General features: G+C 33.9%; 1 protein-coding gene across 5 annotated transcripts in view; it reads right to left on the reverse strand.

Moving 5' to 3' along the window:
* Positions 1 to 14,479, reverse strand: part of LOC126812593 (uncharacterized) — a 32,572-nt gene that overhangs the window by 11,702 nt on the left and 6,391 nt on the right. For all 5 annotated transcript variants that reach the window (XM_050539057.1, XM_050539056.2, XM_050539060.2 and 2 more), the window contains 4 exons: positions 12,899 to 13,039; positions 5,524 to 5,614; positions 3,741 to 3,818; positions 2,070 to 2,178 (listed from right to left, as the gene is read on the reverse strand). In XM_050539057.1, coding sequence (XP_050395014.1) covers positions 2,070 to 2,178; positions 3,741 to 3,818; positions 5,524 to 5,614; positions 12,899 to 13,039 — 419 coding nt within the window. The remainder of the gene's footprint in view (positions 1 to 2,069; positions 2,179 to 3,740; positions 3,819 to 5,523; positions 5,615 to 12,898; positions 13,040 to 14,479) is intronic.

A 14,479-nucleotide genomic window follows, 5' to 3' on the forward strand; every position in this document is an offset into this window, starting at 1 on the left:
TACAAGAAGTAAATTGTTACAGATTACCACAGATTGTCCAAGTACGTAGTACTTCAGTAAAATAATGCACCTAGGCACAGATGTGAACATTGAGTTGTGAACACACTTCTATTACATGTTTCTAAAAGCTATTTGCCATATTTCTGTTATCAAGGTGATTTTCTGTTTTGAGAATTAAATTCAGCCATTTCTGCATTTTTTATGACAGAAAAGATCATGTCCCCTACATCAAGGCCACGCCGTTTGAAAAATGATTGAGAGCCATAAATAGTCCTTCTAAATATCTCGAGGAGAGTGATTCGCTCTCCTGGAATTTAACTACTTAAAATGGAATATAATTGTGCCTGTGAGTGTATGTTAATGTTACCTGTTATGTTGTAATGTATTTTATTTATCAAAATAAAACGTTCTACTTCAAATGTTATTAAGTTTCTGTTTGTTATTTTCATGAAGAATAGGATAAAATCATTAAAAAAGGTACTGATTAAATACAATGTACTGTTAACAAGAAACAACGAGAGCATCGCTAACACTGCAATATACGTCATGCTTTGATTGATATGAGCATCGCTAACGCTGCAATATACGTCCACATTCATGCTTTGTTTGATATATGGGGGTCACGATGGCTAAGTGGGTAAGACACTGGCTCGCTAGCCTGGAGGTCGGGTGTTCGATCCCTGCATTGGCCGCGAAAGTTCATTCGGATTTTCCGGGGTGCTTCCCCCTTGTCAGGGATGCAGGACAGAGGGCCTGACAAGGGCAGCTGTCTAGTCCTGCGGATGGGACAAAAAACCGAGGTCCCGTGTACACATTGGTGTGCAGGTAAAAGATCCCTTGACAGAGTAGACTGAAGTGCCGCTATCCGAGCAAAATTTCCCTCATAGCACACTGTATGGCGTATAGCTGTCTTCATTAGCCCAGTTCGGAGCAGAACAGTAGGACATTAAACCACAGTTCATTCATTTGATTGATATGGTACTTTTTAAAATGAAGATTATGAAATGGCTGTAATAAGACAAGAGGCTAGGTTTGTTTTGCCAAATTTACAGAAAACAATATTAACAAAAAAGTTCCAAGATGATCCATTCAGCTTTGCAGCCTGTAGGCGATAAATACAAAAATTGGGAGAGGCTCTGCCCCTGGGGGTTGGATATGGAACAATATAAATAGGTACCACCCTGTTATTGAAATGATTGACAGGCTGAATTCGAACAAAATCTTTTAATTATTGCAACCTGTAGAGTATTTACAGATAAAAACTAACAAAAAAGCAGGTGCGGTACCACACCCCTGGGGTTCGGGACATGAACCAAAATAAATAGTTGCTATCCTTATAGTATTAGGAATAAATATGCCAAGTTCCATTTAGAATTCCAGCCTGTAGACAAAAACACAAAAATGGGCCGTGGCTCTGCCCCTGGGGGTTGGACATAGACCAATATATATAGGTACATCCCTATGCTGATTATTCCGAATTCGATCCAAATCTGTTAATAATTGCAACATGTATATCATTTACAGACAAAATATCATACCAACATCAATAGTTGCCATCTTTAGGATATAAGGAATTTATATAAGTATACCAAGTTCCAAGATAATCTATTCAGAACTGGGCTCTGCCCCTGGGGGTCGGGGCATTCACCAAAATCAAAATCAATGTGACTTATGTTGTCAAGGTATTTTCATGAAGAAGAGGATAAAATTATAAAAAAATACTGAATATCGAATAAAAGTACTGAAGAACAGTCATATTACGTGATATTGATATAAGCGGGTCAATTATACAAACCGAGGCTCTCTATACCATAGAAATAAATAGACTTGGCGAACTGAAGAACTCTGAATGCACGAGTCGATTATATCAACATAATGCCATAAATTAACGCCATGTGATCTACAGTCTTCAAACTAGTGTTGTTCACCCATTTTCATCGATAACAACAAACCAAGGAGATTCAATTCAATTCGTTGATTATATTTTGAAGATTCTCAGATTCGAAAGGAGAGCGAATAGAACACAACCCAAATAATATTTCATGTGCAAGTAAATTAAATAAACTTACTTATTGGTCAATGAAATTCTACCATCAAAAAATGTATCAAGATGTTTCTGACACCACTCTAACAAATGTTGTTTACCAATACCAAGACTTCTTCTAAATATATTTTGTTCTGTAAAAACAAGAATAGGGTATATTTATTGTCCATAAACTATGATAATGAAAACCAGCGGCTGCCAGGCAGGATACGCCCACATTTTCGAGAGATGGATAGAGAACAAGCTAACAAGAAAGTGATTTTTCCTACAATCAAGGGCCATAATTCAGGAAATTACAATTCGATATGCGCATATATTGAAAGGAACTGAGATCTTTGTGTTATAAACTTATATTTCAAGTTTCAACAAAATCGGATAAAAATTGTGACCTCTATAGGGTCCACAACCTTGATATACCATATTTTTACGCTATTTGAGAACGAACGGCGGCCATTTTGTCTGTCAATTTTGGGGCGATTTTCACAAAATTCATACTCAACTGTCCTTAGGGTGGAAAGGCAATATAATAATACGTTTTTTTAAATCGGATAAAAATTATGACCTCTAATGGGTCCACAAGCTAAAAACGTGATTTTTCGTACAATCAGGGGTCATAATTCAGGAAGTTACGGTCCGATATGCACGAATATCAAAAGGAACCGAGATCTTTGGGTTATAAACTTACATTTCAAGTTTCAACAAAATCGGATAAAAATTGTGACCCCTATAGGGTCCACAACCTTGATATACCATATTGTTATGCTATTTGAGAACGAATGGCGGCCATTGTGTCTGACAATTTTGAGCCGATTTTCACAAAATACGAATTCAGTCATCCTTAGGGTGTAACGGTGATATAATAGAACGGTTTTTTAAATCGGATAAAAATTATGACTTCTATAGGGTCCACAAGCTAAAAACGTGATTTTTCGTACAATCAGGGGCCATAATTCAGGAAGTTACGGTCCGATATGCACGAATATCGAAAGGAACCGAGATCTTTGGGTTATAATCTTACATTTCAAGTTTCAACAAAATCGGATAAAAATTGTGACCCCTATAGGGTCCACAACCTTGATATACCATATTCTTACGCTATTTGGGAACGAACGGCGGCCATTTTGTCTGTCAATTTTGGGCGTATAATAAAATTAAATGGGGTTTATTTAACACCCTACTTTTCTGCACCATACAGGTTAATAAAGACATACATATGTCATGCAGTGCGCTATGGGGGAAATTTTGCCCAGAGTGCAGCGCAACAGCCCACTCTTATTTTGAATTTCCATTTTTTGTTCCTTCGAGGAGCTTTACGTCTACTTCCACCAAGGGTGATATCACAGACAAGTATTCCAACTGTCAAGGGTTCTTTTATGTACACGCCAGTGTGTACACATGACCTGAGGTTTATATGAGATTCTGAACAACTAGACACTTTTCTTGCAGTGCCCTCCATTCTGCACCACTAACATGGGGAAGCCACTCCCTGAATACTCATGAGGAGCTTTCTTAGCCTACATTATGGTGAACCCAAGACCTCCCAGTTGTGGCGAACCTGAGACCTCCCTGTTGATGAGCCAGCACCTTACTCACTGAGCCATCGCAGCTTTATTATAGTGTTGTAACAAAGTAGTTGGAAAAACCATCCATGATTCACATAAAAATTGAAAAAATAGATAAAAGAACTTTATAATACCTATATTATGAATATTGTAGTTTAAAATAATGTGCCATAAACAATCTAATATACATTTAATATCACCATCAACTATATCTGTAAAAAAAAAAAAAAAAAAAGACATAAATATTTAAATGTGGTTATCTCCCTTTAATGCACCAGGCAGAGTGGTTTGTCATCTTTATTTTTCATTTCAACTGCTTGGTCTGCTATCAAGAAATTAGTAGTAATGAACACTAGTGCTTTATTGTGGTTGGTTTGAAGTCTGTGAGATCTTGAAAACTAGCTATTGACATAATCCTTGCTAGCTCAATAACAAAATAAATTGCAGTAAGGAAACAAATTTGTTCTCCTAGATTGTTGGTGTGATCTGAGTCCTAAATCTTAATAACCTTTCCTATATTCTGAATTTATTCTTCTACCTGCAACATAACCAACCAGTGACTACAAGGCAAGATACGCCCACATTTTGCAAGAGATGGATAGAGAACAAGCTAAAAACAAAAGTGATTTTTTTGTACAATCAGGGGCCATAATCCAGAAAGTTATGGTCTGAAATGCGTAAATATCAAAAGGGACTGAGATCTCGTGATATAAAGATATCTTTTAAGTTTCATCAAAATCGGACAAAAATTGTGACCTCTAGAGACTCCACATCCTTTGTATTACATACTTTTCACAATTTTCATACAAAGAGCGTCCATTTTGTCGGACAGTTTCATTTCACTTTTGCTGAATTTAGAATTCAACCTTCATTATCATTGAATGGTGATATATTTAAACGGTTTTTAAAATAGGAAAAAAAATTGTTACCTCTAGAGAATCTACATGCTAAAAATGCAGTTTTTCGAACAATCAGGAGCCATAATCAAGGAAGTTACGTACCGATATGCACGATTATCGTAAGGAACCAAGATCTTAAGTGTGTAACGGTGATATATTCACATGTTTTTTTAAATCGAACAAAAATTGTGACCTCTACAGGGACCCCAAGCTAAAAACACCATTTTTCGTACAGTCAAGGGCCATAATTCAGGAAGTTACGATCCGATATGTGCAAATATCGACAGGAACCAAGATCTTTGGGTTATAAACGGGTATTTCAAGTTTCATCACAACTTTGATATACCAGATGTTTACACTATTTGCGTACGAGGGGTGGCCATTTTGTCGGGCAGTTATGGTCTGATTTTCACGAAATTCAAACTCATCCAACATTATGTTGTAACAGTGACATATTCAAACGTTTTTTTTTAAGTCCGATAATAATTGTGTCCTCTATAGGGACCACAAGCTAAAAACTGCAATTTTTCATACAATCAGGGGCCATAATTCAGGAAGTTACGATCTGATATGTGTGAATATCAATAGGAACCAAGATCTTTGGGTTATAAACATGCATTTCAAGTTTCATCAAAATCCGGTGAAAATTGTGACCTCTGGGGCCATAATACATGCCAATATCGAAAGGAACCAAGATCTTAGGAAAATAAATCTATATTTCAAGTTTTGTCAAAATTGGATGAAAATTGTGACCTGTAGAGTGTCCACAAACAAATTGTGGACAGACAGACAGGGGCAACGGCATAATACGTCCACATGAAAATGTGGGCATATAAAAATAGATCCCAAACTGACTGAAAATAGCAAAATTTATCAAAAAATGCTAATAAAAGTAAGCATAACATGCATCCAGTGATTGGCAGCTATCAAGCCCAAAACAGACTAGAGTTTAAGGAAGCAACAAAGTCACAATTAGATTTAGAATACATACCGGACTAACATGGCATATATTATTTACCTTGAACATCAAATGTTAATTTGATTCCATTTTTTTTCATATGATTTACAACTGTTTGTATATAGGTATGCTGATCAACATTTTGTGCTCCCTGTAAAATATAAATATTGAGTTATTTGAAGAGCCCCCTTTAAGGAGACATTTAATTTTTTTTATAGACTTTTTCTCCTTTAAATTAACAAGAAATATCATAATTTGAAACAGGCCATAATTAAGTCTCGATGGCATTAGATTTCTCCGATATTAAATTGATTGGAACGGTTCAGCCATATTTTGATTTAATCTAAAAATGGAGGAGCGAGACTTAGCTTTGAACAACCAGTACGGTGGTTGCAATTATTGCACACGTCTTGTCAAACATTCAAAGGCTAATATCTTCACTCGCAATAGAGTAATATGAATGAAATTTTGAAATTATTCATTTTACATTATCTATTTTTGAAATATTATAGCAAGAATGGCTAGCTCTTTATCTACATCTTGCATAATGTACATTTAAAATATGTAAAGTGAAAATTACTAATTTACATTCAGATTGTTTTAAAGATTTTCTGACTAAACTGCAAATTCAGCATGCTTTATAACTTAATTAAATTTTAATTAGCTTTATTGTTTAATTCTTTGCATAAACATAATAATATTAATAAGATTATAGTAGTGATTGCTTTAACCAATTATGTTCTATTAATCTTCTGGTAATACATATTAGACCATAGAATATAAATTATTATCATTTATACAGATAACTAACAGATATGTAACTTGTTACAATATATACAATAAAAACTTTATATGGAATAACATTAACATGACCCTTTTCGAAGATGGTACTTGTCTTTATCAAGCATATACTTGAAAAATCAATCATGTTTTCTCTTAAATTTAAGTTTCAAGTTAATGCCTTAATGCACCAGAAGTCTATTATTCATTTTTGTTTCATTTAAATTGAAAAAATTTATGGGCTGAAAGGTGTTCTTATGGTAATTTAGACAATTAAATAAAATAAACTGTCTTAGATGTCATCATGACATCAATGTTCAAGGATAGAAAGATTGAATTTTTTTTTCCAGTAGCTGGCAAAGACATCATGAAATCAATAGAAAGTAAGAGGCATTTAATGTTAGGGTTCATCATTTTAATTATTGGTGGAATAAAATATGCTTTTTTGATATAACTGCTTTTTAATAGGTATGGTATTTGCCTTTTAGTTTAGAATACTGTGCCTATATAACACAAGAATTCCTTCAATCAATGTAAATTTCCAAATATATGTTGTACAGTATAATATGTGTATTATTATACAAACTATTGTGAATAACACAACACACAACAAATGATATCATCTTTGATATATACAAACAGCAAAAAAAATGTCAGTACGATTTCAAAATCAGAGAGGCACATTAATCAAATCATTCTAGAAAACGACTTACTAAATGGATCAAAGCAATTTTTTGTGAACAGTATGTTGACACATTAGTGATTAATTCATCACAATTCCAAGACATTACGAGAAGGTTTAGAGTCTGTACACAGTATCTGGTGTGTCCAGCCCGATTGTCAATAACAGCAGTGCAGTGTCTGTACATGGAGTGGACCAGGCGATTGATGAACGCCATTGGCACCTGGAACCACACTCTCAGAAAAGCCTGGAGCAATCCATCGGCTGTGTTTGGTCTCGGTACGAAGTTATTAAGTCTCCTCTGAATTTGATCCCAAAGATGATCAATCAGGTTTAAGTCCGGGCTAAGGGCTGGCAAGTGCATAACGTTGACACTGTTCTGCTGTAGAAAGTCCCAAGTAACTCTGACATGTGAAAGTGGTATGACGTGGGGTCTGAGAGCTTGATCGATGTAGCGCACTGCTGTGATGTCGCCTTCTCTCCCTGGACCAAGATTTGGGAACACCACAGACCCACTTTCTGGTTCAGGCTGATTCCACCCCAAACCATTATGGTTGGACCTCCCCATGACACATTGGTCAGAATAACACTGGCCACATCAGCATATTCTGGTCCTGCCATCTGCAGTTGATACGCAATACCGACGCACAAAACAGTTCTCCATTGCCTGTGTCGCCTATTCTGGTGCTGTTGGGCAAACTGTAGACGTTCACGTCGATGGCAAGGATCATTCCACGGTAAGGTCTACGGCAATGGATGTTGGCGCACTGTATCAGTACTGATGGGTCTTCCGTGTGTTCCCAATGTCTGACGTGCTGTCTCAGATGCCTGTGTGACGGGATTCTGCACGTGGTGTCGCACAACATGGCAATCTTGTCGCCTTTAGGTAACCCTTGGTCTACCAGTTCGGGGGCAATCATCCGTGGTGTTGGTGGCGGGAAAGCGTTGCTGAAGCCTGTAGATGGTTGAACATTGATCTGGAAGTGATTGGCAATGGCTTGGGCAGTGTGGCCAGTGTCAAGTCCTCCAAGCGCCTGGTTCCTCTGAGCTGTCGTGAGTCGTGGCATGCTACTGACGTTGTTGTAGTGTGAATGATTCAACCAGGTATGGGGTGCATTTTATAGGGCTGGTCTCGGTGAAAATCATGGAGAACACATTACCATCTCTCAAAAGTCTGGATGCGTTTTTAATAACATTTCCTGGGTTCAATTCTGTGTTTGGGAAGGAGCCTTATTGCTCAGGTAAAGTTGGAGATGTGGTCACAAATATACAATAAAAACATTTGGCAAGTTTTATGCAATGCGTCTAGTCAGAGTAACAAACCAACCTGAAGTTTCTTTTGCTGCTTATAATATAACCGGCAAGACGATTTACCCAATACTACCCGAATACCACTCCTATATCACCACATACTACCCAATACATCAACATAATGGTGCCAAATGAGCATATTAATTGATTTTTTTTTAAAATAGTGAGATATATCGTGGGAAATATACTTCAAATGTGATTACCGATGTCTGCCTATTCCATTTGCCTCCCTATATCACCCAAATCAAGCAAATAATAACCCAATACTACCAAATACATATCAAATACTACTAAATACTACCCAATATTATAAAATACAAACCTAATGTCGTCAATTAGCAGCACATCAGTATAATAATTCCAACGAATATTCGATAATTTATAGAAAATTGAAATATTTATGCAGTTATCTCCCTTTAAAACCAACAAATAGATTTTAGATTGCTACTCAGATTAATCATCTTGTTGGACTTTGTAGTGCAGTTTGTTTCCAAGACGACAAAGTTAAAATAAGGAAAACAAGTTATTAAAGATGCCTCCGCTATAGTGTATTCATACAATATTACACGTTAAAAGCATATCAATATATAACATAACATAAAATTAAAAGAGTTTTAAAAGAAGTTAACCAAGATTTAAAAATCCATTAAAATAAAATCAGTTGATAAAATAAACAGCCAAACATCCAAATAAAACAGTATTTTAGAGGTTGATTTAAAAATGTTCATTTAACGGTCTCATGGCCTACTCAAAAGTCTTCTTTTACTATAATTATTTCTTCATCCTGGTGATTTTAGTATGATAACACGCTGTCTACAAGTGCACGCGGTCCTGTAAAAAATCATTGGGGTATAATATGTCAGGAAAACACACGAATTTATCTTTACATCTGTCTTTTAATGACTTATTTACGTGTCTTCTTTGTCTTTTAAATGATTCCGGTTCCAAACCAGACGCCTTTAAAAATCCCCCATTGATTCTTCTAATATTGTCACTATTGAACAATTTCTAAGTATTCTACAGTATATATCCACAGGTGACGATGTCGCGGTGATGTCATTACCACCTAAATGAATAGACACGGTCACCAGTTTCCTCCCACATATGCATATGTTTATATTTATTTTTTCATGTTAACAATTAAGTTATTGCATATATACTTAAAGGACGATGTTTTATTTTAAAATTAACGAAATTGCGCATGTTTATTACAATGCACATGTTTATTACTCGTATATATACATTCCACAATTAATCAATGGGGTTAAGATTTTTGATTGGGTAATCAAATTCTGGTTTATTTATATTATCAAAGAAACTGATAGAGCAGTAACAGGTCGCAAATGAACTGAGAACTGAGAAGTGTCGAGAATTACACACTGAAAAAAAACATGTGCAATACCCACCTTGTATGACAGATGACCCTATCAAGTGGTAAGAGACAGATGGGTCATTTTGGGAATAAAATATGGTACAATGTACCATACTTGTTTTTCTTATTTTAAGTTTGTCGTCTTGGAAACCAACTGCAAAGCCAAAGAAGATGATTAAACCATGGACCTTATAAGGTCCATGATTAAACCGAGTAGCAATCTAAAATCTATTTACTGGTTGTAAAGGGAGATAACTGGGTAAACATTTCAATTTTCTGCAAAATATCGAATATTCGTTGCAGTTCTTATTTGACAATATTAGGTTGTTATTTAATCATATTGGGTAGTATTTGATGAGTATTTGGTAGTATTGGGTTATTATTGGCTTGTTTGGGGTGGTATAGGGAGACAAATGGAACAGCCAGACATCGGTATCGCATTTGAAGTACATTTCCCGCTATATAACTCTCTATTTTTGAAAAAAAATCAAATGATATGTCTATTTTACATCATTATGTTGTAGTATTGGGTAGTATGTGGTGATATTGAGGTAGTATTGGGGTGGTATTGGGTAGTATTGGGTAAATCGTCCCACCCTAATATAACTGCATCACTACTCAGGGAAAACGCATTTCATGATTCCAATGTATTATATTAATTCAACAGCATCCAAGACATATAATGAATATTAACATTTAAAGTTACAATTTCATATTTTTAAGTTGTATTTTTAAAATGTATTAAAATAAAGCCCTAAAATGGATGGTATCTATAAACAGTCCTACCTTGTTAAAGAATAATCCTATTAATCCTATAATTCACTATTGCCAGTTGAGAAATTGGCAAAAATATCATTTTCAACTTCAAATTCAAACGTTTGAAGATAGCTATTCCATGGTGGGGAATAGGAAAACAAGGGAGGTAATTGTGTTATTATTTCCAGTGTGAAGATTTTTTAAGTGTGAGAAAGATAACCTATGATCGTATAATAGTGAGTTGACAACCTATTGAGCAAAAGACATAGAAATAATTATATTTTGACTTAATTAGAAAATATGAAATTGTAGCTTTAATAGGCTTGATTATTTATAGGGGTGGGGTGAGGGTTGAACTGATGAAGTCAACTGATCTTTCTGTTGAGATACAGTACATGCTATTGTTTGGTAACAATATTATGTACAATTATGAAGACTAACCTATGATATAAACCTAGTAACTGTATGTGATATTGATCGGTTGTAAAGACTAGGGTATTATTATAAGATAGATTATATATAAATTACTAGGACATTTACATACTCTGTATATAATATTACAATTGATCCCCCTCTCTCTAGTCTATACAACACAATATCTAATTCCTTATATCCTCTACATAACAATGAAACAATTCATCTACTCAATATGTATAGACACAAGTTACAATATGTTATGCTAATAACTACATATCACAAATTTTATATAAAAATGGAAGCACAAACAGCCATCTAGTGGTCACATCAAATGCTCATCTTTCTAGCAAACACATGTGTATTCTGTCATTATATCCATTCAACTCAAAAGGTCCATTATTGGCGCAAAATTCAACATATTTTTCTTACCTATCTCTTTATTTTTGAATATTAGGTAATTTCAAAGAATCAATATATTTAATAACTCTTATTTCTAAACAATAAACTGATCAAATTCCATTAGTCTTTTAAAGATGTATTAAGTAAGAGCTAAATCTGCCTATTGCACATCTTTCATTTGGCCTCAAATTTTATATAAATCCTTAATTATTAATTTGACATTTATTCACATGCCAAGCCTATAATCAACTCTCTAGAACATTGGATGGTTGAGATTTTCAACGGATTTAAACAAGATCGCAAGTTAATAATTTAATTAAACAAGCTGTTCCCATGCGAGATGTATAGCGATTTTTCAGACAATCAGGAGTCATTTATCCAGAATGTTATAGTCCGACATGCGTCAATATTGAATGGAACCTAGATTTTGGGGATATAATCATGTTTTAAGTTTCATCAAAATCGGATACAAATTGTCTCTATAGGATCCAAAACCTTGGTATTATAAAATTTAAATAAAGGGGAGGGACCATTTTGTCAGAGTCTCCGTCCGATTTTCATGAAATTCGAACTCAACCGTAATGAAGGTATAACAGTGATATATTTGAACAGTTTTTAAAATCAAATACCAGTAATATTTGTGATATCTATAAGTTCCACAAGCTAAAAACACGATCTTTTGTATAATCATCTACAAAGATATGGTTCGATGTCTGCCAATATCAAAAGGAACCGAGATTTGTGGGTTATAAACATACATTTTAAGTTTCATCAAAATCAGATAAAAATTTTGACCTTTAGAGTGTCCACAAACTAAAAACGTGATTTTTCGTACAATCACCGGCCATAATCCATGCAGTTGTGGTGCAAAACAATAGTCAGACAATATCGAAAGGAACCCAGATCTTTGGGATATAAACCTATATTTCAAGTTTCACCAAAATTGGATAAAAATTGCAACCTCTAGAGTATCCACAAACAAAATATGAACAAAGGGGCGGACATGGTTGAAGACATTATACGTCCACATGAAAATGTGGGCCTATAATAATGGATAATCGTGGCTTTGTTTATTATCGTAACAACAGTAGCAATGACAATCGAGAGTACACTTTTCTTCAAACAGCGTTAACTCCACTCAGAATGAAGTAATTTGACTGAAATTTTCAATATATACCCTTTTCTGTACTTTTTTTTTAAAACTATTATTATAGCGAGAACCGTCAGTTTTTTATAGAATTCTTACATAATGCATCTTTTAACTGACTTTAAATAACAAATACCCTAAATAGGCATGTAAATTATTGGAATGCTAATATTCAAATATTTGAGAGTGCACTACATTACAGCCATCCAGTTATATGTATTAATTTACTATGAAGAGGGCTTTAATTCCTTCATACTTAGAGAATTTAAACTTGTGACATGAAGGCCTATTTATGCAACATTTAGGCCTATTCATAACAACAAAAATGTCCTGAGAGCTAATTGCTGAAGAAAAGAGATCTGTATGTTTCACAGCCTGCCTCCTCATTTTGCTGACAAGGAATAGCCCTCCAGATCTCAACATATTTGGTTACTGGTATTCAAGACTTTGTTAAATTGTTAAATATTGAAGATCTTGATGATTAATTTGGTTATATAAACAGATGATTGAGTGTAGTAGAACATAGAGAAAGATCATCTGAAGTAAATATGTTATAATTAAATAAATATACCTCAAGTTCATCATAAATACCACATGTAGGAGCTACAATATGTATCAATTCACATAGTACTTTTCCTTCTTGTATATCTGGTATACCATTTATTTTTTTACCAACTTCTTGTAATATTGAATTCACCCAGTTCAAATACACCTAAAATAAAAAAATAAATTTTTAAAAATACTGCAATCATTTAAAACAGAAAATCAATACAACAATGAAGTAAACCTAAATTTATACCATGGAGAGAACTCCTACATTCTTTGCATCATTAGTAAACCATCTGCTTACTGTTTATCGGCATGGCTGAAAAATTCAATAAATTAGATTCTATTTTGTCTTGCTTGCCTTCAACAATACTTTATGAAATAAACATATAACATAATATGGAACACAATTACTATCCTCTCCATCAAACATCACAACGAAGAGTGGCTTTCATTAAAATATTAATTGTGTTTCATTTTAATGTCCATAAATGTCGCCCAAAGAAATACATATGAAATGCAAGAAAATGGGAACATTTTCTATTAAAATTGTCCCTTTCTATTTCAATTGATGTAGGTCAAAAATAAAATTAACTTACTTGTTTATTTGTTATATGTTTGTGTTGAGACCTCGAGTTTAGGTGTCAACTTGGCCAAAAATGAAACTTTATTTAGTGAAAAACACAACAAAATCAACCCAGTTTAATAATTTATTTTGACCTAAATCAAAGAGGTTTAGCCCCTTTAATCTATCCTAATAATTTTATAAAACAGATTTATAAAGTAATAGATTAAAATAAGCTTATATGGCACCTTAAACTGATTAAACCAGTCCTTCATGTTTAAGGTGAGCTTTTTATGGCTCCCGCACAATTTTATAAACGTGAAGGACTGATAAAACCCAACTTATTTTTTGATTGGAGACCACAATCCTCAAAAGAATGAAATACAAGATATCTTTTATTTCATCAAGTTGTAATAATACAATCTTAGTTCTTAGTACAAACGATTTCTTTGTATTTAATAAATTAACCAACAGGCCAATCATGCACAGAACGTTGCACAGGCTGCGGTAGTATGTAATAGTGGCTAAATTAGACAGAGAATAATTACACACTAAAATAAGTCTGCAAAAATACAATGTCGAAGTATTCTTATCTCAATTGACTAGTCTGATTATTTCTAGTAATAAATATATATTTATATTGTCGAAATAAAAACCATTTATATTGTAAGTTAAATATTGTATCTAGGAACAATTTAATGACAGTTTCATGTTGTTACCTGTACTTATATGAGTTTAATGCGGTCTCGTCTTATCAAGGTGGTAAAAAGCAAACATTAGTTGTACAATGACTCTTAACGGCTATTCATATATTACCTTTCTAATAAAGTCCTTTCATAGTCACTAGAAGAATATTTTACAAATAATAAATATGACAATGTTTAATATAATAGGCACTCCTATAACCGTGATATATTATTACCAGATATTTTACAATACACAGTGAAACGGCTAGTATAATCAACTAAATGTTGGCTCCAAGATTTCATTGTCTAGAGCAATTATTATTTTAGTATTCTGTATTTTATTAATGAAACAATT

This window comes from Patella vulgata, chromosome 2 (genome assembly GCF_932274485.2).
Source record: "Patella vulgata chromosome 2, xgPatVulg1.2, whole genome shotgun sequence".
Taxonomy (NCBI): domain Eukaryota; kingdom Metazoa; phylum Mollusca; class Gastropoda; family Patellidae; genus Patella; species Patella vulgata.